General features: G+C 40.9%; 1 protein-coding gene across 24 annotated transcripts in view; it reads right to left on the reverse strand.

Annotated features, from left to right (window-relative positions):
* The window catches only part of LOC110532201 (FERM domain-containing protein 4A), a 204,393-nt gene that overhangs the window by 83,385 nt on the left and 98,876 nt on the right, over positions 1 to 22,132 (reverse strand). For 3 of the 24 annotated variants that reach the window (XM_036975940.2, XM_036975932.2, XM_036975919.2), the window contains exon 1: positions 18,559 to 18,777. The exons of 14 other annotated variants lie outside the window; for them this stretch is intronic. In XM_036975940.2, coding sequence (XP_036831835.1) covers positions 18,559 to 18,705 — 147 coding nt within the window. In that variant the 5' untranslated portion in view covers positions 18,706 to 18,777. Of the gene's footprint in view, positions 1 to 18,558; positions 18,972 to 22,132 lie in introns of those variants that run through there. 7 more of the 24 variants (XM_036975914.2, XM_036975990.2, XM_090229175.1 and 4 more) reach the window with 5 other exon arrangements.

Raw genomic sequence — 22,132 nt, forward strand, 5'->3', positions numbered from 1 at the left:
TCCCCCTCTCTGCTCTCATGCCCTTCTCGTTCCAATTGTAATTTCTTTCTTCTGGAATTCCTCTTTTTCCACCCCTCCTCCTCCTATTCCTCCTTCTGCTCATCTTCCTCCCTCCCTCTTACACTCTTAGAAAATAGGCTGCCTGTTTCTATAGGAGAACCCTATTGGTTCCAGGTAGAACCCTTTTCAGTTCCAGGTAGAACCCTTTTGTGACCCAAAAGAGTTCTGGAACCAAAAATGTTCTACCTGGAACCAAAAAGGGTTCTTTAAAGGGGACAGCCAAAGAACCCTTTTAGGTTCTAGATAACACCTTTTCTTCTAAAAGTGTATAGGACTATATCTCTGGAAAAGGTCACCACAAATCATGTTAGGCAAGTGTGACGTTAGGTTTGTTCTCTTGACAGATGTATCACACAGTCACTGTACTGTAGCTACTGCTGCCTGACAGGCCAACTACATCTACAACATACCATTTACCAACAACCAAAAGCACCAAATGTCCTACCGCATATCATGCAGACCTGGCAAGCCCTGTCTATGGTAGTATACCAGGCAGGCTTGACAGCAGAACATGTAGTTGTGTAAATAATCATCTCTCCCATGTGTTACACCAGCAGGTTGTTATCACCTCTCCCATGTGTTACACCAGCAGGTTGTTATCATCTCTCCCATGTGTTACACCAGCAGGTTATGGCACCTCTCCCATGTGTTAAACCAGCAGGTTGTTATCATGTCTCCCACGTGTTACACCAGCAGGTTGTTATCATCTCTCCCATGTGTTACACCAGCAGGTTATGGCACCTCTCCCATGTGTTAAACCAGCAGGTTGTTATCATGTCTCCCACGTGTTACACCAGCAGGTTGTTATCATCTCTCCCATGTGTTACACCAGCAGGTTGTTATCATCTCTCCCATGTGTTACACCAGCAGGTTGTTATCATCTCTCCCATGTGTTACACCAGCAGGTTGTTATCATCTCTCCCATGTGTTACACCAGCAGGTTGTTATCATCTCTCCCATGTGTTACACCAGCAGGTTGTTATCATCTCTCCCATGTGTTACACCAGCAGGTTGTTATCATCTCTCCCATGTGTTACACCAGCAGGTTGTTATCATCTCTCCCATGTGTTACACCAGCAGGTTGTTATCATCTCTCCCATGTGTTAGTTACACCAGCAGGTTATCACCTCTCCCATGTGTTACACCAGCAGGTTGTTTTCACCTCTCCCATGTGTTACACCAGCAGGTTATCACCTCTCCCATGTGTTAAACCAGCAGGTTGTTATCATCTCTCCCATGTGTTACACCAGCAGGTTGTTATCATCTCTCCCATGTGTTACACCAGCAGGTTGTTATCATCTCTCCCATGTGTTACACCAGCAGGTTGTTATCATCTCTCCCATGTGTTACACCAGCAGGTTATCACCTCTCCCATGTGTTACACCAGCAGGTTGTTATCACCTCTCCCATGTGTTACACCAGCAGGTTGTTATCAACTCTCCCATGTGTTACACCAGCAGGTTGTTATCATCTCTCCCATGTGTTACACCAGCAGGTTATCACCTCTCCCATGTGTTACACCAGCAGGTTGTTATCATCTCTCCCATGTGTTACACCAGCAGGTTGTTATCATCTCTCCCATGTGTTACACCAGCAGGTTGTTATCACCTCTCCCATGTGTTACACCAGCAGGTTGTTATCATCTCTCCCATGTGTTACACCAGCAGGTTGTTATCATCTCTCCCATGTGTTACACCAGCAGGTTGTTATCACCTCTCCCATATGTTACACCAGCAGGGTTGTTATCATCTCTCCCATGTGTTACACCAGCAGGTTGTTATCACCTCTCCCATGTGTTACACCAACAGGTTATTATCACCTCTCCCATGTGTTACACCAGCAGGTTGTTATCATCTCTCCCATGTGTTACACCAGCAGGTTGTTATCACCTCTCCCATGTGTTACACCAGCAGGTTGTTATCATCTCTCCCATGTGTTACACCAGCAGGTTGTTATCACCTCTCCCATGTGTTACACCAGCAGGTTGTTATCATCTCTCCCATGTGTTACACCAGCAGGTTGTTATCATCTCTCCCATGTGTTACACCAGCAGGTTATCACCTCTCCCATGTGTTACACCAGCAGGTTGTTATCACCTCTCCCATGTGTTACACCAGCAGGTTGTTATCACCTCTCCCATGTGTTACACCAGCAGGTTGTTATCATCTCTCCCATGTGTTACACCAGCAGGTTATCACCTCTCCCATGTGTTACACCAGCAGGTTGTTATCACCTCTCCCATGTGTTACACCAGCAGGTTGTTATCACCTCTCCCATGTGTTACACCAGCAGGTTGTTATCACCTCTCCCATGTGTTACACATGCAGGTTGTTATCATCTCTCCCATGTGTTACACCAGCAGGTTGTTATCATCTCTCCCATGTGTTACACCAGCAGGTTGTTATCACCTCTCCCATGTGTTACACCAGCAGGTTGTTATCATCTCTCCCATGTGTTACACCAGCAGGTTGTTATCATCTCTCCCATGTGTTACACCAGCAGGTTGTTATCATCTCTCCCATGTGTTACACCAGCAGGTTGTTATCATCTCTCCCATGTGTTACACCAGCAGGTTGTTATCATCTCTCCCATGTGTTACACCAGCAGGTTGTTATCATCTCTCCCATGTGTTACACCAGCAGGTTGTTTTCATCTCTCCCATTTGTTACACCAGCAGGTTTTTATCATCTCTCCCATGTGTTACACCAGCAGGTTGTTATCACCTCTCCCATATGTTACACCAGCAGGTTGTTATCATCTCTCCCATGTGTTACACCAGCAGGTTGTTATCATCTCTCCCATGTGTTACACCAGCAGGTTGTTATCATCTCTCCCATGTGTTACACCAGCAGGTTGTTATCACCTCTCCCATGTGTTACACCAGCAGGTTGTTATCATCTCTCCCATGTGTTACACCAGCAGGTTGTTATCATCTCTCCCATGTGTTACACCAGCAGGTTGTTATCATCTCTCCCATGTGTTACACCAGCAGGTTGTTATCACCTCTCCCATGTGTTACACCAGCAGGTTGTTATCATCTCTCCCATGTGTTACACTGCAGGTTGTTATCACCTCTCCCATGTGTTACACCAGCAGGTTGTTATCACCTCTTCCATGTGTTACACCAGCAGGTTGTTATCATCTCTCCCATGTGTTACACCAGCAGGTTATCACCTCTCCCATGTGTTACACCAGCAGGTTGTTATCATCTCTCCCATGTGTTACACCAGCAGGTTGTTATCATCTCTCCCATGTGTTACACCAGCAGGTTGTTATCATCTCTCCCATGTGTTACACCAGCAGGTTGTTATCATCTCTCCCATGTGTTACACCAGCAGGTTGTTATCACCTCTCCCATGTGTTACACCAGCAGGTTGTTCTCATCTCTCCCATTTGTTACACCAGCAGGTTGTTATCATCTCTCCCATGTGTTACACCAGCAGGTTGTTATCACCTCTCCCATATGTTACACCAGCAGGTTGTTATCATCTCTCCCATGTTTTACACTGCAGGTTGTTATCACCTCTCCCATGTGTTACACCAGCAGGTTGTTATCACCTCTTCCATGTGTTACACCAGCAGGTTGTTATCATCTCTCCCATGTGTTACACCAGCAGGTTATCACCTCTCCCATGTGTTATACCAGCAGGTTGTTCTCATCTCTCCCATTTGTTACACCAGCAGGTTGTTATCATCTCTCCCATGTGTTACACCAGCAGGTTATCACCTCTCCAATGTGTTACACCAGCAGGTTGTTATCACCTCTCCCATGTGTTACACCAGCAGGTTGTTATCGTCTCTCCCATGTGTTACACCAGCAGGTTGTTATCATCTCTCCCATGTGTTACACCAGCAGGTTGTTATCATCTCTCCCATGTGTTACACCAGCAGGTTGTTATCACCTCTCCCATGTGTTACACCAGCAGGTTGTTATCATCTCTCCCATGTGTTACACTGCAGGTTGTTATCACCTCTCCCATGTGTTACACCAGCAGGTTGTTATCACCTCTTCCATGTGTTACACCAGCAGGTTGTTATCATCTCTCCCATGTGTTACACCAGCAGGTTATCACCTCTCCCATGTGTTACACCAGCAGGTTGTTCTCATCTCTCCCATTTGTTACACCAGCAGGTTGTTATCATCTCTCCCATGTGTTACACCAGCAGGTTATCACCTCTCCCATGTGTTACACCAGCATGTTGTTATCATCTCTCCCATGTCTTACACCAGCAGGTTATCACCTCTCCAATGTGTTACACCAGCAGGTTGTTATCACCTCTCCCATGTGTTACACCAGCAGGTTGTTATCGTCTCTCCCATGTGTTACACCAGCAGGTTGTTATCATCTCTCCCATGTGTTACACCAGCAGGTTATCACCTCTCCCATGTGTTACACCAGCAGGTTGTTATCACCTCTCCCATGTGTTACACCAGCAGGTTGTTATCACCTCTCCCATGTGTTACACCAGCAGGTTGTTATCATCTCTCCCATGTGTTACACCAGCAGGTTGTTATCATCTCTCCCATGTGTTACACCAGCAGGTTGTTATCATCTCTCGCATGTGTTACACCAGCAGGTTGTTATCACCTCTCCCATGTGTTACACCAGCAGGTTGTTATCATCTCTCCCATGTGTTACACTGCAGGTTGTTATCACCTCTCCCATGTGTTAAACCAGCAGGTTGTTATCACCTCTTCCATGTGTTACACCAGCAGGTTGTTATCATCTCTCCCATGTGTTACACCAGCAGGTTATCACCTCTCCCATGTGTTACACCAGCAGGTTGTTCTCATCTCTCCCATGTCTTACACCAGCAGGTTATCACCTCTCCAATGTGTTACACCAGCTGGTTGTTATCACCTCTCCCATGTGTTACACCAGCAGGTTGTTATCGTCTCTCCCATGTGTTACACCAGCAGGTTGTTATCATCTCTCCCATGTGTTACACCAGCAGGTTATCACCTCTCCCATGTGTTACACCAGCAGGTTGTTATCATCTCTCCCATGTGTTACACCAGCAGGTTGTTATCACCTCTCCCATGTGTTACACAAGCAGGTTGTTATCATCTCTCCCATGTGTTACACCAGCAGGTTGTTATCATCTCTCCCATGTGTTACACCAGCAGGTTTTTATCATCTCTCCCATGTGTTACACCAGCAGGTTGTTATCACCTCTCCCATGTGTTACACCAGCAGGTTGTTATCATCTCTCCCATGTGTTACACCAGCAGGTTGTTATCACCTCTCCCATGTGTTACACCAGCAGGTTGTTATCATCTCTCCCATGTGTTACACCAGCAGGTTGTTATCATCTCTCCCATGTGTTACACCAGCAGGTTGTTATCATCTCTCCCATGTGTTACACCAGCAGGTTGTTATCATCTCTCCCATGTGTTACACCAGCAGGTTGTTATCATCTCTCCCATGTGTTACACCAGCAGGTTGTTATCATCTCTCCCATGTGTTACACCAGCAGGTTGTTATCATCTCTCCCATGTGTTACACCAGCATGTTGTTATCATCTCTCCCATGTGTTACACCAGCAGGTTGTTATCACCTCTCCCATGTGTTACACCAGCAGGTTGTTATCATCTCTCCCATGTGTTACACCAGCAGGTTGTTATCATCTCTCCCATGTGTTACACCAGCAGGTTGTTATCATCTCTCCCATGTGTTACACCAGCAGGTTGTTTCGCTTCTTCCTTTATATCACCAGAAAAGTAATCACATTATTTTTCAAACGGAAGGTCTGTGTGTATGTGTGTGTGTGTGTGTGTGTGTGTGTGCGTGCGTGCGTGTGTGTGTGTGGTGTGTAATTAATCCAGCGGGCCACTGTTTTATGGCTCTAGCGTGGAATATTCTCACATTACCACTGAAATGAGATTCCTGCTCCACTAAGGAGCTTATGACACACAGTAAGTAAATGAAATGGTAGAGAAAGAGAGAGAGAGAGAGAGAGGATTTGTGTGTCTGTGTAAAGTATGCGGCAAATTGTGAACACTGTATGTGCAAAATGTAAGAGAGATGGATGGAAAGAAGAGAGAGGTTTTATATAGTATGTAAGCCCTATTTCCCCATAAACTTGTGCATACTCCTAAAATGAAATTAAATATGAGTGAATTTACATAAAAACATATCCAGAGTCCTCTGCTGGTACACTGTAGATATAATAGAGATATGAATGGACTTTCTTTCCTCTGATTAGAACTTCAAGAAGATAAATGTATTTCTATGTTTCCCATCATTAACTGGCCACTCAGTTTATCTCAATGCATGCTTACAGCACATGTGCTCGGTGAAAACAGAGAGTCAGTTAAAACCGTTTACAGTGTGTCCCTCGGGAGCGCAGCTTATTTGCATAGTATGTCTGGAAAACATGAACCACTGCCTCATTCCCAGGTTTATCATGTGTGTCTGTGTGTGTCCGCGTGCGTGTGTGTACGTGTGTGTTCGAATATAAAACATAAACAAGCCTCCAGCTAGTTATTAGAAAAAAGTACAGAAAACCAAACAAATGTATGAACAGATAGGGAATGGAATCTCTTGTCTCTCCTCCTCTCCATCCCTTTCTCCAATACTCCACCTCTTCCTTCTCTCCACTCCTCCACCCGGCAGAAACAACAGAATCTCTCACGGTTTGGTTCTGGGAAAAAGTTTTCTCCCATAAAACACCGGAGTTGGCTGGAAAACAGAGCTGGCAGCCAAAGCGGGATAGAGATGGGAATTATATTGAACAGAGTCAGAGGCGCGTGTGCACTGTATGTCAGAGGAGAGCTGAGCTGGAAGTTTCCCCTGCAGTTGGACAGGGAATGAGGGATGGGGGAGTTGGGATTTGTCGTGGATCAGCAGATTCTAATGTATAGTGCAATGTGTGTGTGTGTGTCTGTGTGTCTGTGTTTGTGTGAATGCACAAGTGCCTGTGCTTATGTAATATGTATGTGTGTGTAAGTGTTTCAACTATGACAAAATAATTGTTTTCTGACAATCACTCGATAATACAAATCCAAGAATTCCTCTGGCAGAATGATTTGATGAGCAGTTTACAGCTTAGCAACACACACACGCACGCACGCACACACGCACACACGCACGCACACACACACACCGTGTGTCTCTGTATGCTGATGACTCAACATTAACACATCAGCTACCACATCAAGTGGATTAACTGCAACACTTAACAAAGAGTTTCAGAATGGGTGGCAAGGAATAAGCTAGTCGTAAATATTTCAAAAACTAAAAGCATTGTATTTGGGACAAACCCTAAACTAAATCTCGTAAAGAATGATGTGGAAATTGAGCAAGCTGAGGTGACTAAACAGCTTGGAATAACTCTGGATTGTAAACTGTCATGGTCAAAACATATTGATATAATGATAGCTAAGATGGGGAGAAGTCTGTCCATAGTACGAAAAAAGTACAAAAATGTATGCATTCACTGCTGTATGTCGCTCTGGATCAGAGCTGAAGGACTGAACAGCCAAAGGTGGATAAAGTGCTGCTCTGCCTTATTGATATTGCTATGAAGGAAACAAGTCCTACAATGCCACCAAGGGTCTCTTCACAGTCCCCAAGTCCAGAACGCACAGTACTACTCTCTTCCACATCAAGGAACTTATGTAAGCAGTAAAATCAGATTTAAAAACAGATAAATCTACACCTTATGGAACAATGTGGACTGTGAAGAGACACACAGGCACATGTGTTGTAGATATGTTGTGTTGTAGATATGTTGTGGTTGTAGATATGTTGTGGTTGTAGATATGTTGTGTTGTAGATATGTTGTGGTTGTAGATATGTTGTGTTGTAGATATGTTGTGTTGTAGATATGTTGTGTTGTAGATATGTTGTGTTGTAGATATGTTGTGTTGTGTTGTAGATATGTTGTGTTGTGTTGTAGATATGTTGTGTTGTAGATATGTTGTGTTGTAGATATGTTGTGTTGTAGATATGTTGTGTTGTAGATATGTTGTGTTGTAGATATGTTGTGGTTGTAGATATGTTGTGTTGTGTTGTAGATATGTTGTGTTGTAGATATGTTGTGTTGTAGATATGTTGTGTTGTAGATATGTTGTGTTGTGTTGTAGATATGTTGTGGTTGTAGATATGTTGTGTTGTAGATATGTTGTGTTGTAGATATGTTGTGTTGTGTTGTAGGTATGTTGTGTTGTGTTGTAGATATGTTGTGTTGTAGATATGTTGTGTTGTAGATATGTTGTGTTGTAGATATGTTGTGTTGTGTTGTAGATATGTTGTGGTTGTAGATATGTTGTGTTGTAGATATGTTGTGTTGTAGATATGTTGTGTTGTAGATATGTTGTGTTGTAGATATGTTGTGGTTGTAGATATGTTGTGTTGTAGATATGTTGTGTTGTGTTGTATATATGTTGTGTTGTAGATATGTTGTGTTGTAGATATGTTGTGTTGTAGATATGTTGTGTTGTGTTGTATATATGTTGTGTTGTAGATATGTTGTGTTGTAGATATGTTGTGTTGTGTTGTAGATATGTTGTGTTGTAGATATGTTGTGTTGTGTTGTAGATATGTTGTGTTGTGTTGTAGATATGTTGTGTTGTAGATATGTTGTGTTGTAGATATGTTGTGTTGTGTTGTAGATATGTTGTGGTTGTAGATATGTTGTGTTGTAGATATGTTGTGTTGTAGATATGTTGTGTTGTAGATATGTTGTGTTGTGTTGTAGATTTGTTGTGTTGTAGATATGTTGTGTTGTAGATATGTTGTGTTGTAGATATGTTGTGGTTGTAGATATGTTGTGTTGTAGATATGTTGTGGTTGTAGATATGTTGTGTTGTGTTGTAGATATGTTGTGGTTGTAGATATGTTGTGTTGTAGATATGTTGTGGTTCTAGATATGTTGTGTTGTAGATATGTTGTGTTGTAGATATGTTGTGTTGTAGATATGTTGTGTTGTAGATATGTTGTGTTGTAGATGTGTTGTGTTGTGTTGTAGATATGTTGTGTTGTGTTGTAGATATGTTGTGTTGTAGATATGTTGTGTTGTAGATATGTTGTGTCGAAGATATGTTGTGTTGTGTTGTAGATATGTTGTGGTTGTAGATATGTTGTGTTGTAGATATGTTGTGTTGTAGATATGTTGTGTTGTAGATATGTTGTGTTGTAGATATGTTGTGTTGTAGATATGTTGTGTTGTAGATATGTTGTGGTTGTAGATATGTTGTGTTGTGTTGTAGATATGTTGTGTTGTAGATATGTTGTGTTGTAGATACGTTGTGTTGTAGATATGTTGTGTTGTAGATATGTTGTGGTTGTAGATATGTTGTGTTGTAGATATGTTGTGTTGTAGATATGTTGTGTTGTAGATATGTTGTGTTGTAGATATGTTGTGGTTGTAGATATGTTGTGTTGTGTTGTAGATATGTTGTGTTGTAGATATGTTGTGTTGTAGATATGTTGTGGTTGTAGATATGTTGTGTTGTAGATATGTTGTGTTGTAGATATGTTGTGTTGTAGATATGTTGTGTTGTAGATATGTTGTGTTGTAGATATGTTGTGTTGTAGATATGTTGTGGTTGTAGATATGTTGTGTTGTGTTGTAGATATGTTGTGGTTGTAGATATGTTGTGTTGTAGATATGTTGTGTTGTAGATATGTTGTGTTGTAGATATGTTGTGGTTGTAGATATGTTGTGTTGTAGATATGTTGTGTTGTGTTGTATATATGTTGTGTTGTAGATATGTTGTGTTGTAGATATGTTGTGTTGTGTTGTAGATATGTTGTGGTTGTAGATATGTTGTGTTGTAGATATGTTGTGTTGTGTTGTATATATGTTGTGTTGTAGATATGTTGTGTTGTAGATATGTTGTGTTGTAGATATGTTGTGTTGTAGATATGTTGTGTTGTAGATATGTTGTGTTGTAGATATGTTATGTTGTAGATATGTTGTGGTTGTAGATATGTTGTGTTGTGTTGTAGATATGTTGTGTTGTAGATATGTTGTGTTGTAGATATGTTGTGGTTGTAGATATGTTGTGTTGTGTTGTAGATATGTTGTGGTTGTAGATATGTTGTGTTGTAGATATGTTGTGTTGTAGATATGTTGTGTTGTAGATATGTTGTGGTTGTAGATATGTTGTGTTGTAGATATGTTGTGTTGTGTTGTATATATGTTGTGTTGTAGATATGTTGTGTTGTAGATATGTTGTGTTGTGTTGTAGATATGTTGTGGTTGTAGATATGTTGTGTTGTAGATATGTTGTGTTGTGTTGTATATATGTTGTGTTGTAGATATGTTGTGTTGTAGATATGTTGTGTTGTAGATATGTTGTGTTGTAGATATGTTGTGTTGTAGATATGTTGTGTTGTAGATATGTTATGTTGTAGATATGTTGTGGTTGTAGATATGTTGTGTTGTGTTGTAGATATGTTGTGTTGTAGATATGTTGTGTTGTAGATATGTTGTGTTGTAGATATGTTGTGTTGTGTTGTAGATATGTTGTGGTTGTAGATATGTTGTGTTGTAGATATGTTGTGTTGTAGATATGTTGTGTTGTGTTGTAGGTATGTTGTGTTGTGTTGTAGATATGTTGTGTTGTAGATATGTTGTGTTGTAGATATGTTGTGTTGTAGATATGTTGTGTTGTGTTGTAGATATGTTGTGGTTGTAGATATGTTGTGTTGTAGATATGTTGTGTTGTAGATATGTTGTGTTGTAGATATGTTGTGTTGTAGATATGTTGTGGTTGTAGATATGTTGTGTTGTAGATATGTTGTGTTGTGTTGTATATATGTTGTGTTGTAGATATGTTGTGTTGTAGATATGTTGTGTTGTAGATATGTTGTGTTGTGTTGTATATATGTTGTGTTGTAGATATGTTGTGTTGTAGATATGTTGTGTTGTGTTGTAGATATGTTGTGTTGTAGATATGTTGTGTTGTGTTGTAGATATGTTGTGTTGTGTTGTAGATATGTTGTGTTGTAGATATGTTGTGTTGTAGATATGTTGTGTTGTGTTGTAGATATGTTGTGGTTGTAGATATGTTGTGTTGTAGATATGTTGTGTTGTAGATATGTTGTGTTGTGTTGTAGATTTGTTGTGTTGTAGATATGTTGTGTTGTAGATATGTTGTGTTGTAGATATGTTGTGGTTGTAGATATGTTGTGTTGTAGATATGTTGTGGTTGTAGATATGTTGTGTTGTGTTGTAGATATGTTGTGGTTGTAGATATGTTGTGTTGTAGATATGTTGTGGTTGTAGATATGTTGTGTTGTAGATATGTTGTGTTGTAGATATGTTGTGTTGTAGATATGTTGTGTTGTAGATATGTTGTGTTGTAGATGTGTTGTGTTGTGTTGTAGATATGTTGTGTTGTGTTGTAGATATGTTGTGTTGTAGATATGTTGTGTTGTAGATATGTTGTGTCGAAGATATGTTGTGTTGTGTTGTAGATATGTTGTGTTGTAGATATGTTGTGTTGTAGATATGTTGTGTCGAAGATATGTTGTGTTGTGTTGTAGATATGTTGTGGTTGTAGATATGTTGTGTTGTAGATATGTTGTGTTGTAGATATGTTGTGTTGTAGATATGTTGTGTTGTAGATATGTTGTGTTGTAGATATGTTGTGTTGTAGATATGTTGTGGTTGTAGATATGTTGTGTTGTGTTGTAGATATGTTGTGTTGTAGATATGTTGTGTTGTAGATACGTTGTGTTGTAGATATGTTGTGTTGTAGATATGTTGTGGTTGTAGATATGTTGTGTTGTAGATATGTTGTGTTGTAGATATGTTGTGTTGTAGATATGTTGTGTTGTAGATATGTTGTGGTTGTAGATATGTTGTGTTGTGTTGTAGATATGTTGTGTTGTAGATATGTTGTGTTGTAGATATGTTGTGGTTGTAGATATGTTGTGTTGTAGATATGTTGTGTTGTAGATATGTTGTGTTGTAGATATGTTGTGTTGTAGATATGTTGTGTTGTAGATATGTTGTGTTGTAGATATGTTGTGGTTGTAGATATGTTGTGTTGTGTTGTAGATATGTTGTGGTTGTAGATATGTTGTGTTGTAGATATGTTGTGTTGTAGATATGTTGTGTTGTAGATATGTTGTGGTTGTAGATATGTTGTGTTGTAGATATGTTGTGTTGTGTTGTATATATGTTGTGTTGTAGATATGTTGTGTTGTAGATATGTTGTGTTGTGTTGTAGATATGTTGTGGTTGTAGATATGTTGTGTTGTAGATATGTTGTGTTGTGTTGTATATATGTTGTGTTGTAGATATGTTGTGTTGTAGATATGTTGTGTTGTAGATATGTTGTGTTGTGTTGTATATATGTTGTGTTGTAGATATGTTGTGTTGTAGATATGTTGTGTTGTGTTGTAGATATGTTGTGTTGTAGATATGTTGTGTTGTGTTGTAGATATGTTGTGTTGTGTTGTAGATATGTTGTGTTGTAGATATGTTGTGTTGTAGATATGTTGTGTTGTGTTGTAGATATGTTGTGGTTGTAGATATGTTGTGGTTGTAGATATGTTGTGTTGTAGATATGTTGTGTTGTAGATATGTTGTGTTGTGTTGTAGATTTGTTGTGTTGTAGATATGTTGTGTTGTAGATATGTTGTGTTGTAGATATGTTGTGGTTGTAGATATGTTGTGTTGTAGATATGTTGTGGTTGTAGATATGTTGTGTTGTAGATATGTTGTGTTGTAGATATGTTGTGTTGTAGATATGTTGTGTTGTAGATATGTTGTGTTGTAGATGTGTTGTGTTGTGTTGTAGATATGTTGTGTTGTGTTGTAGATATGTTGTGTTGTAGATATGTTGTGTTGTAGATATGTTGTGTCGAAGATATGTTGTGTTGTGTTGTAGATATGTTGTGGTTGTAGATATGTTGTGTTGTAGATATGTTGTGTTGTAGATATGTTGTGTTGTAGATATGTTGTGTTGTAGATATGTTGTGGTTGTAGATATGTTGTGTTGTGTTGTAGATATGTTGTGTTGTAGATATGTTGTGTTGTAGATATGTTGTGTTGTAGATATGTTGTGTTGTAGATATGTTGTGGTTGTAGATATGTTGTGTTGTAGATATGTTGTGTTGTAGATATGTTGTGTTGTAGATATGTTGTGTTGTAGATATGTTGTGGTTGTAGATATGTTGTGTTGTGTTGTAGATATGTTGTGTTGTAGATATGTTGTGTTGTAGATATGTTGTGGTTGTAGATATGTTGTGTTGTAGATATGTTGTGTTGTAGATATGTTGTGTTGTAGATATGTTGTGTTGTAGATATATTGTGGTTGTACTGTTTTTTTTTATGTGCAGCACCTTAATGTGTTGGACCCAAGGAAGAATAGCTGCTGCCTTGGCTAATTGGGATCCCTAATAAATCCCCCCCTGAAAAAAATACATTGTGTTATGATCAAAAGAGTCTCAAGTCTACACTGTGTGAGTCTCTGAGGAAGAAAGTGAGAGCTAGGAAAATAAATATTTAAATTATAACAGGAGTGTTGCAGAGGAAGAAATGGCCACCTGGGTCTGCTATATCGCCATTTCTCTCTTTTTTAATCCCTACCTCAGGATATCCTGCCCTTCACAATAAGGAGAGGCGGATGATTAGGAGACAGGGACAGAAGGAAGAGGAGGAAGTTAAGAAAGAGGGAGGGGTGTTGAGCTGAGGGCTTAGCACAACGCAACAGCAGGACCTTGAACCAGCCAATAGCTTTAAAGAGGCCTTCCCCAGGGAGAAAGTGTGACTGAATGTTGTTGAGTTCACATTATTCCCAGATTGATATAGGAATGCATGAACACATGGGGTGCCTTTTCACGAGGGTGTGTGCATATCCCTGTACAGGGACTTCAGAAGGTATTCACACCCTTGACTTTTCCCACATTTTGTTGTAGTAAACAGCCTGCATTTAAAATGCTTTACATTGAGATTGTGTGTCACTGGCCTACCCACAATACTCCATAATGTCAAAGTGGAATTATGTTTTTAAACATTTGTACAAATTAATTAAAAATGAAAGTATTCAACCCCTTTGTTATGGCAAGCCTAAATAAGTTCAGGAGTAAAGATTTGCTTAACAAGTCTCATAAGCAGTTGCATGGACTCACTTTGTGTGCAAAACATGTTTAACATGATTTCTGAATGACTTCCTCATGTATGCAGGCCACACATACACTTATCTGTAAGTTCCCCCAGTCGAGCAGTGCATTTCAAACACAGATTCAACCACAACAACCAGGGAGGTTTTCCAATGCCTCGCAAAGAAGGGCACCTATTGGTAGATAAAAAAAGATAAATAAACAAAGCAGACAATGAATATCCCTTTGAGCATGGTGAAGTTATTAATTACACTTTGGATGGTGTATCAATACACCCACTACAACGATACAGGCGTCCTTCAGTTTCCAGAGGGGAAGGACACCTCTCAGGGATTTCACCATGAGGCCAATGGTGACTTTACAACTGTTACAGAGTTTAATGGCTGTGATAGGAGAAAACTGAGGATGGATCAAAAACATTGCTGTTACTCCACAATAGTAAACAAAATGACAGAGGGAAAAGAAGGAAGCCTGTACAGAATAAAAATATTCCAAACCACCCTGTTTGCAATAAGGAATTCAAGTAAAACTGCAAAATAATGTGGCAAAAAAAGTGACATTATGTCCTAAATACAAAGCAATATGTTTGGGGCAAATCCAACACAACACATCACTGAGTACCACTCTACATGTTTTAAAGCATTGTTGTGGCTGCATCATGTTATGGGTATGCTTGTCATTGGCAAGGACTAGGAAGTTTTTAATGATAAAAATAGACTGACTAGAGCTAAGTACATGCAAAATCCTAGAGGAAAATCTGGTTCAGTCTGCTTTCCACCAGACACTGGGAGACACATTCAACTTTCAGTAGGACAATAACTTAAAACACAAGGTCAAATATACAATGGAGTTTCTTACTAAGACGGCCTAATTACAGTTTTGACTTAAATAGGCTTTAAAATCTATGGCAAGACTTGAAAATGGCTGTTTAACAATGATCAACAACCAACTTGACAGAATTTTTTAAAGATTAATGTGCAAATATTGTAAAGTCCAGATGTGCAAGGCTCTTAGAGACTTACCCAGAAAGACTCACAGCTGTAATGTGATTCTAACATGTATTGACTCAGGGGTCTACTTATGTACTTATGTAAATGAAATATTTATGTATTTAATTTCCAATAAATTAGCAAACATTTCTAAAAACATGCTTTTACTTTGTCATTATGGGGTATTGTGTGTAGATGGGTGAGAAAAACAAATCTATTTAATCCATTTCGAATTCAGGCTATAACACAACAAAATGTGAAATCAGTCAAGGGGTCGGAATACTCTGTGAAGGCATTAGATTCATTGTTGTGTATTTTATTTTATCCCCATGTATTGCTATTTTATTTGTATAATTATTTTTGAACTCGTAAGTAAGCATTTCACAGTAAAGTCTACACTGACGCATGTGACAAATACAATTGAATTTGTGTGAGTGTGAGCATTTCACACACACATGTGTTAATGTACACACATGCCTGTGAAAATGAGAGAATAATAGGGGAGGAAGACACTGAAGGAGTTTTCCCTAGAACAAGAGAGAGGAGAGCAGACCTAGGGTCAGAGCTGAGAAGTGGACAGAGACAGAGGCAGAGGCAGGGGGCTGGGGATCTACTCAGGAAATACCTGTGGCTACAGTGAAGAGAGGAGGAGTGGTGGAGAATAGAAGTGCAGGGGAAGGTACAGTGTGAAAATCATATCCAGACTAGTTATTCTCTCTCTCTCTCTCTCTCTCTCTCTCTCTCTCTCTCTCTCTCTCTCTTTCTCTTTCTCTCTCTCAATTCAATTTGCTTTATTGGCATGATGTAACAATGTACATATTGCCAAAGCTTATTTTGGATATTTACAATATAAAAATGAGAATCAAAATTGTCAACGGGAAAACAGTAACAACAATAACCAAGTGTAAAAATAATAATACATTCAACAATAACAATAAGCATACAGTAGAGTACATGTGCAGGTTGATTGGTTTGTCAGACACTGTCCCTCAACTTATGGCAGGCAGCAATGTAGTGCCCTGCCAACCCACAACTCTCTGCGTCCTCCCCCAACAGGACGGGTAGCCTACTCTCATCAGAGATGCCGTTGAAACCTTGAATAAGGGTTTCAAATTTGGGGAAATGACACTCTCTAATTGTTTTATATTTTTGACATTTTGTCAGGAAATGCAGCTCTGTCTCAGGTTCTGCTGTTGTGCAGTGGGTGCACAGCCTTTCCTCTACAGGGAGCCAGGTTTTCCTGTGTCTACCCTTCTCAATGGCGAGGCTGTACTCACTGAGCCTGTACTTTGTCAAGGTTTTTCTAAGGTTTTGATCAGTAACCATGGTCAAAATATTTAGCCACAGTGTACTGTCGATTTAGGGCCAGATAGCACTGCATTTTGCTTTGTGTTTGTGTTTCCCAATAAGCAATATAGTTTTGTTCTCTCTCTCTCTCTCTCTCTCTCTCTCTCTCTCTCTCTCTCTCTCTCTCCCCCCCTCTCTCTCTCTCTCTCTCTCTCTCTCTCAGCAGTCTTGTACCATATAAAGTATTACAGTTCCTTGTTGGTGAGAGAGCTACTACAGTATGAGACAAATGGTAGTGTAGTCAGTCTGACATTTCTGGAAGTCTGGATCACTCATTACTACTGACCTTGCCCTCAGAACAGCCATTACAACACTCCACAGCACATCAAACTACTTTATAATCCCAGGGAAGGCTTGTTTTGCTGTAGAGAAAGTTACAAAGGGTAGTCGGGTTGATTATGTCTGTTTTGAGGGGCGTTAGGGTGTTTCCTGAGTAAGAGGTGTATTCAGGGGAAGTGCACGATATGAGGGGAGGTTTAGGGTTTTCCTGTCATTGTGTTGACCCTTCATGAGGGCAAACTTTTCAACTTGACCTCTGTAAGATGGTAAGATGTCCTCCCTAATAACACAGTTCTTTAAAGGGGAGCCAAGGCAGTGAGCCAGAAAGAGGGGAAGTGTGTGAGAGTGTGTGTGTGTGATTCTGTATGATGCTCTGAATACTTGCTTTGTGAATTTGATTATGTGTGTGTCAGTCCCTCTCCTGCTTGTTGCTATGACAGCAGCCCTAGTACCTCTGTGATCCCTCTCTGGGTTCGTCTGGTGGGGCCTGACAGTGTGGACTGCACACAGGGCAGGTGGGATGAGTAAGGAATACTAATTGCTCTCTGTGCAGATTCAGACATGGTGGAGCGAATACTGATCATAAATTCTGCCGTGTCAGAGCTGGTCTCTCTCTCTCTCTCTCTCTCTCTCTCGCTCTCTCTCTCTCTCTCACACACACACACACACACACACACACACACACACACACACACACACACACACACACACACACACACACACACACACACACACACACACACACACACACACACACACACACACACACACACACACACACACACACACACAGACAGACAGAGTGAAAAGGTGACCTGGTTGTAAATCTGAACATAGAGTTCTCCAGTCTGTGACCAAACACCATCTTTCATACCCATGAAAATGTGTGTGTGTGTATGAAGAAACACCCACTTTCACACTCCCAAGAACACTCAGCCCTCAGTTACCGGGCCTTTAAAAACAGCCCTAGCAACCCAACGGTAACCAAAAACACTTGCTTCTTCCTGCTGACATTGTGAATACTGAGTATTTGGAGTTTATAAAAATCGGTATGTGTGTGTCCTGAAAGAGAAACAACAACTACTAAAGAGGCTTTTGTCTCTGCATTAGGTAGAACTGGGCCAGAACACTCATTTTTTATAGAGAGCAGTCAATGGCCTACTAACACACAACACACACTCCATACACAAACACACACTCTGAAATACACAACATCCGCAAATATGAGCCATTGGTTACGTGATATGAAGGTATGACAGTGGCTGTATTCCAGTCCATGTTACTACTATATGAGTGGATTGGAGCACCTAGATCACTCTACAAAAACAACCCACTATCCCCATCACACCAGAAGCTTGTCCACAACACCTGATTTTGTCTCATACTTCATATTAAACCTACTGTATAGCCCTGTCGCCTTGAGCATGCACCTAGTTAGTTACACACCAGTTGTTAGCCCCTTTATTCCTCTATTCTGCCTAGAGCCCCCGCTGTCCTAACCCCTTCATTAGTGACAGCATCAGGTTACAGCACACTGACCTACCTATAGTCTGAAGCTTATTTGAACACTTCCTCTCACATACAGTGGAGTGTCTCTGTGTGTGTGTGTGTGTGTGTGTGTGTGTGTGTGTGTGTGTGTGTGTGTGTGTGTGTGTGTGTGTGTGTGTGTGTGTGTGTGTGTGTGTGTGTGTGTATGTGTGTGTGTGTGTGTGTGTGTGTGTATGTGTGTATGTGTGTGTGTGTGTGTGTGTGTGTGTGTGTGTGTGTGTGTGTGTGTGTGTGTGTGAGGTGTATCCTACCTGGTACAGTGGCCTGGGGACACATCTGTGTGCGTGTGTGAGGTGTAGTGCGCGGAGATGTCTGAGAGCTGAGGAGGTGAAGGTCCATAGCAGACCCTGACGTGTGAACAGCACATCCTCCAGACCCAGCAGTACTGCTTCCATCATAGAAACACACAAGTAGCTATCTACAAGAAAACAGGTACACCAGATGACAGGTAGGTATCCACAGGTCAGACTAAAATGCCTTGTTTCCTCGCTCTTCTCTCTAAGGATCCAACATCCGTAAAAAGAAAGGTCACCGCAATCCTGTGTCAATATCCCACGCAGCTAGAGAAATCCCCAACGGCTCTATCCCTCTCTCCTCTCTCCTGTCCTGTAACTGAAGAAACCTTGAGAGCCAAAGTCTGGTTGCGACAAACACAAACATTCCCACTGCCTGATCCTTGCTCGCTCTCTCCCTTTCTCGCTCTCTCCCTTTTTCTTTTTGGTCTGTTAGTTGTTTTTAAAGTGACACTCAGTTCCAGAGCATTCCAGGCTCCAGGCTGACAAACAGACTGAGAGAAGGAAGGAAAGGGAGCCCCAGTAGATGAGTGACAGGGACAGGGAAAGGTGACTGTTCTCTCTGTGGAGGATAGAGGGATGTGCTTACATTCTCCACACCTCCACTCAGCCACCGGTCAGTGCTTCTCATCTTACCCAACACCATTGCACGCACACACACAGCAGCCAGCAGATTCGCTGACGTCCCATCTCCAGATGGAGGATGGGAGTGTTTTCTCTCAGCTCTGGGAGTCAGGCCAGATTCTAAATTTTTTAACCAGGAACCAGAATCCCAAGGACATTGTGTGGCCTGATGTGACCTCTGAGAATGAAAGAACACCATGCACCCTCCCCTGAGACTTCTCTTTATCTATACCTAGCAATCTACCTTTCATGATAACAGCAACATCAACATGTATTTTCCATCTAAAACACCAACATGTGTTACCTCTAACACATATCATACAGTGGCTCCAGAAAGTATTCACCCCCCTTGGCATTTTTCCTCATTTGTTGCCTTACAACCTGGAATTCAAATTGATTTTTTTTGTATCATTTGATTTACACAACATGCCTACCACTTTGAAGATGCAAAATATTTTTTTATTGTGAAAACCCCCCCAATAAATAACACAAAAAATTGAAAACTTGAGCGTGCATAACTATCCACCCCCCCAAAGTCAATACTTTGTAGAGCCACCTTTTGCAGCAATTACAGCTACAAGTCACTTTGGGTATGTCTCTATAAGCTTGGCACATCTAGCCACTGGGATTTGTTTCCCATTCTTCAAGGCAAAACTGCTCCAGCTCCTTCAAGTTGGATGGGTTCTGCTGGTGTACAGCAATCTTTAAGTCATACCACAGATTCTCTATTGGATAGAGGTCTTGGATTTGACTAGGCCATTCCAAGACATTCAAATGTTTCCCCTTAAACCACTCAAGTGTTGCTTTAGCAGTATGCTTAGGGTCATTGTCCTGCAGGAAGGTGAACCTCCGTCCCAGTCTCAAATCTCTGGAAGACTGAAACAGGATTCTCTCAAGAATTTCCCTGTATTTAGCGCCATCCATCATTCCTTCAATTCTGACCAGTTTCCCAGTCACTGCCGATGAAAAACATCCACACAGCATGATTCTGCCACCACCATGCTTCACTGTGGGGATTAGAGTTCTCGGGGTGATGAGAGGTGTTGGGTTTGTGCCAGACATAGCGTTTTCCTTCATGGCCAAAAAGCTCAATTTTAGTCTAATATGACCAGAGTACCTTCTTCCATATGTTTGGGGAGTCTCCCACATGCCTTTTGGTGAACACCAAATGTGTTTGCTTATTTTTTTCTTTAAGCAATGGCTTTTTTCTGGCCACTCTTCCATAAAGCCCAGCTCTGTGGAGTGTACGGTTTAAAGTGGTCCTATGGACAGATTCTCCAATCTCCGCTGTGGAGTTTTGCAGCTCCTTCATGAATATCTTTGGTGTCTCTGTTGCCTCTTATTAATGCCCTCCTCGGCTGGTCCCTGAGTTTTGGTGGGCGTATAATGGATGTAATGGTGCTCAGTGGGATGTTCAAAGTTTCTGATATTTTTTATAACCCAACCCTGATCTGTACTTCGCCACAACTTTGTCCGTGACCTGTTTGGAGAGCTCCTTGGTCTTCATGGTGCCACTTGCTAGGTGGTGCCCCTTGCTTAGTGGTGTTGCAGACTCTGGGGCCTTTCGGAACAGGTGTATATATACTGAGATCATGTGACACTTAAATAAAGTCCACCTGTGTGCATTCTAACTATTTATGTGACTTCTTAAGGTAATTGGTTGCACCAGATCTTATTTAGGGACTTCATAGCAAAGCGGGTGAAAACATATGCACCACCACCTTTCCGTTCTTTTTATTTTTTTGAAACAAGTATTTTTTTTTTTCATTTCACTTTACCACTTTGGACTATTTTGTGTATGTCCATCACATGAAATCCAAATAAAAATATATTTAAATTACAGGTTGTAATGCAACAAAATATGAAAACTTGAATACTTTTGCAAGCCACTGTACCTCGACAATCTCCTCATGGGTATCTCCCATGATGCTTTGTGCCTGGTTATTTGTGGTTTCAAACAACTTATAAATTCCAAACATGCCTTTCCCCTACAGGCCCATTCAAATACAATAGATAGATTGGATGTATTCCCTCTTCCTCAGCAATCCAGCAGTTGGCCTTGATCAATACAGTAGAGTGAATGAGTTCAATACCACCAAACTGAAGGGGCCTATTGAGTGGACTGGACTGATTCATAGTGTGGGGGTGGGGAGGATGATATCGACACGAGGGTCAATGCTTACTGCTGAGTTGTGGTTTTATAAGAATGCAGCAGCCGTGTGTGTATGTCAAAGTTGGTGGCAACTTAATTGGGGAGGACGGGCTCGTGGTAATGGCTGGAGCGGAATTGATGGAATGTTATCAAATACATTGAACACATGTTTATACCATTCCATTTGCTCCTTTCCGGACATTATTATGAGCCGTCCTCCCCTCAGCAGCCTCCTCTGGTGCATGTGTATCGTGCATGTGTGTATGTGGAGCTGAATATCTGCTATATGACACTAATACCATTCATTTGATAATGATTGTCAATAGAAGTTGAAAGAAATTACTATCACAACATACATCAACTCTGAATGCTGGTAAAAGCAGGATTTTTGTTTCACAATTCTCCCTACTGTAAGAGCACTGCACTCATCTGAGCTTAGATAGAGAGCATGCTATTGTGTTTATGCCTTTCTATAGCTCTCTCTCTCACATACCACAGATGGTGGGGTGTTAACCTAAAAACCCCAAACACCCTCAACGGTGATTTTCAGGGGTCATCAATTTGATAGACCTTCTGTGCTCTGCGCGGCAGGGAACTAGCCCTGTGTCAGATGGTCTTGTGAAATCTACTTTTCTCCGTCCGTGTCTAGACTTGACAGATAATGAAGTTTTTGTATTCTGATCATGGACTTCTGATCATGGAATTCACTTTTTCTTTGGGGGGGAGGGTGCAATATTAGATAGCTGGCTAGCATTT

This window comes from Oncorhynchus mykiss, chromosome 1 (assembly GCF_057628025.1).
Source record: "Oncorhynchus mykiss isolate SJ-2025 chromosome 1, ASM5762802v1, whole genome shotgun sequence".
Lineage (NCBI taxonomy): Eukaryota > Metazoa > Chordata > Actinopteri > Salmoniformes > Salmonidae > Oncorhynchus > Oncorhynchus mykiss.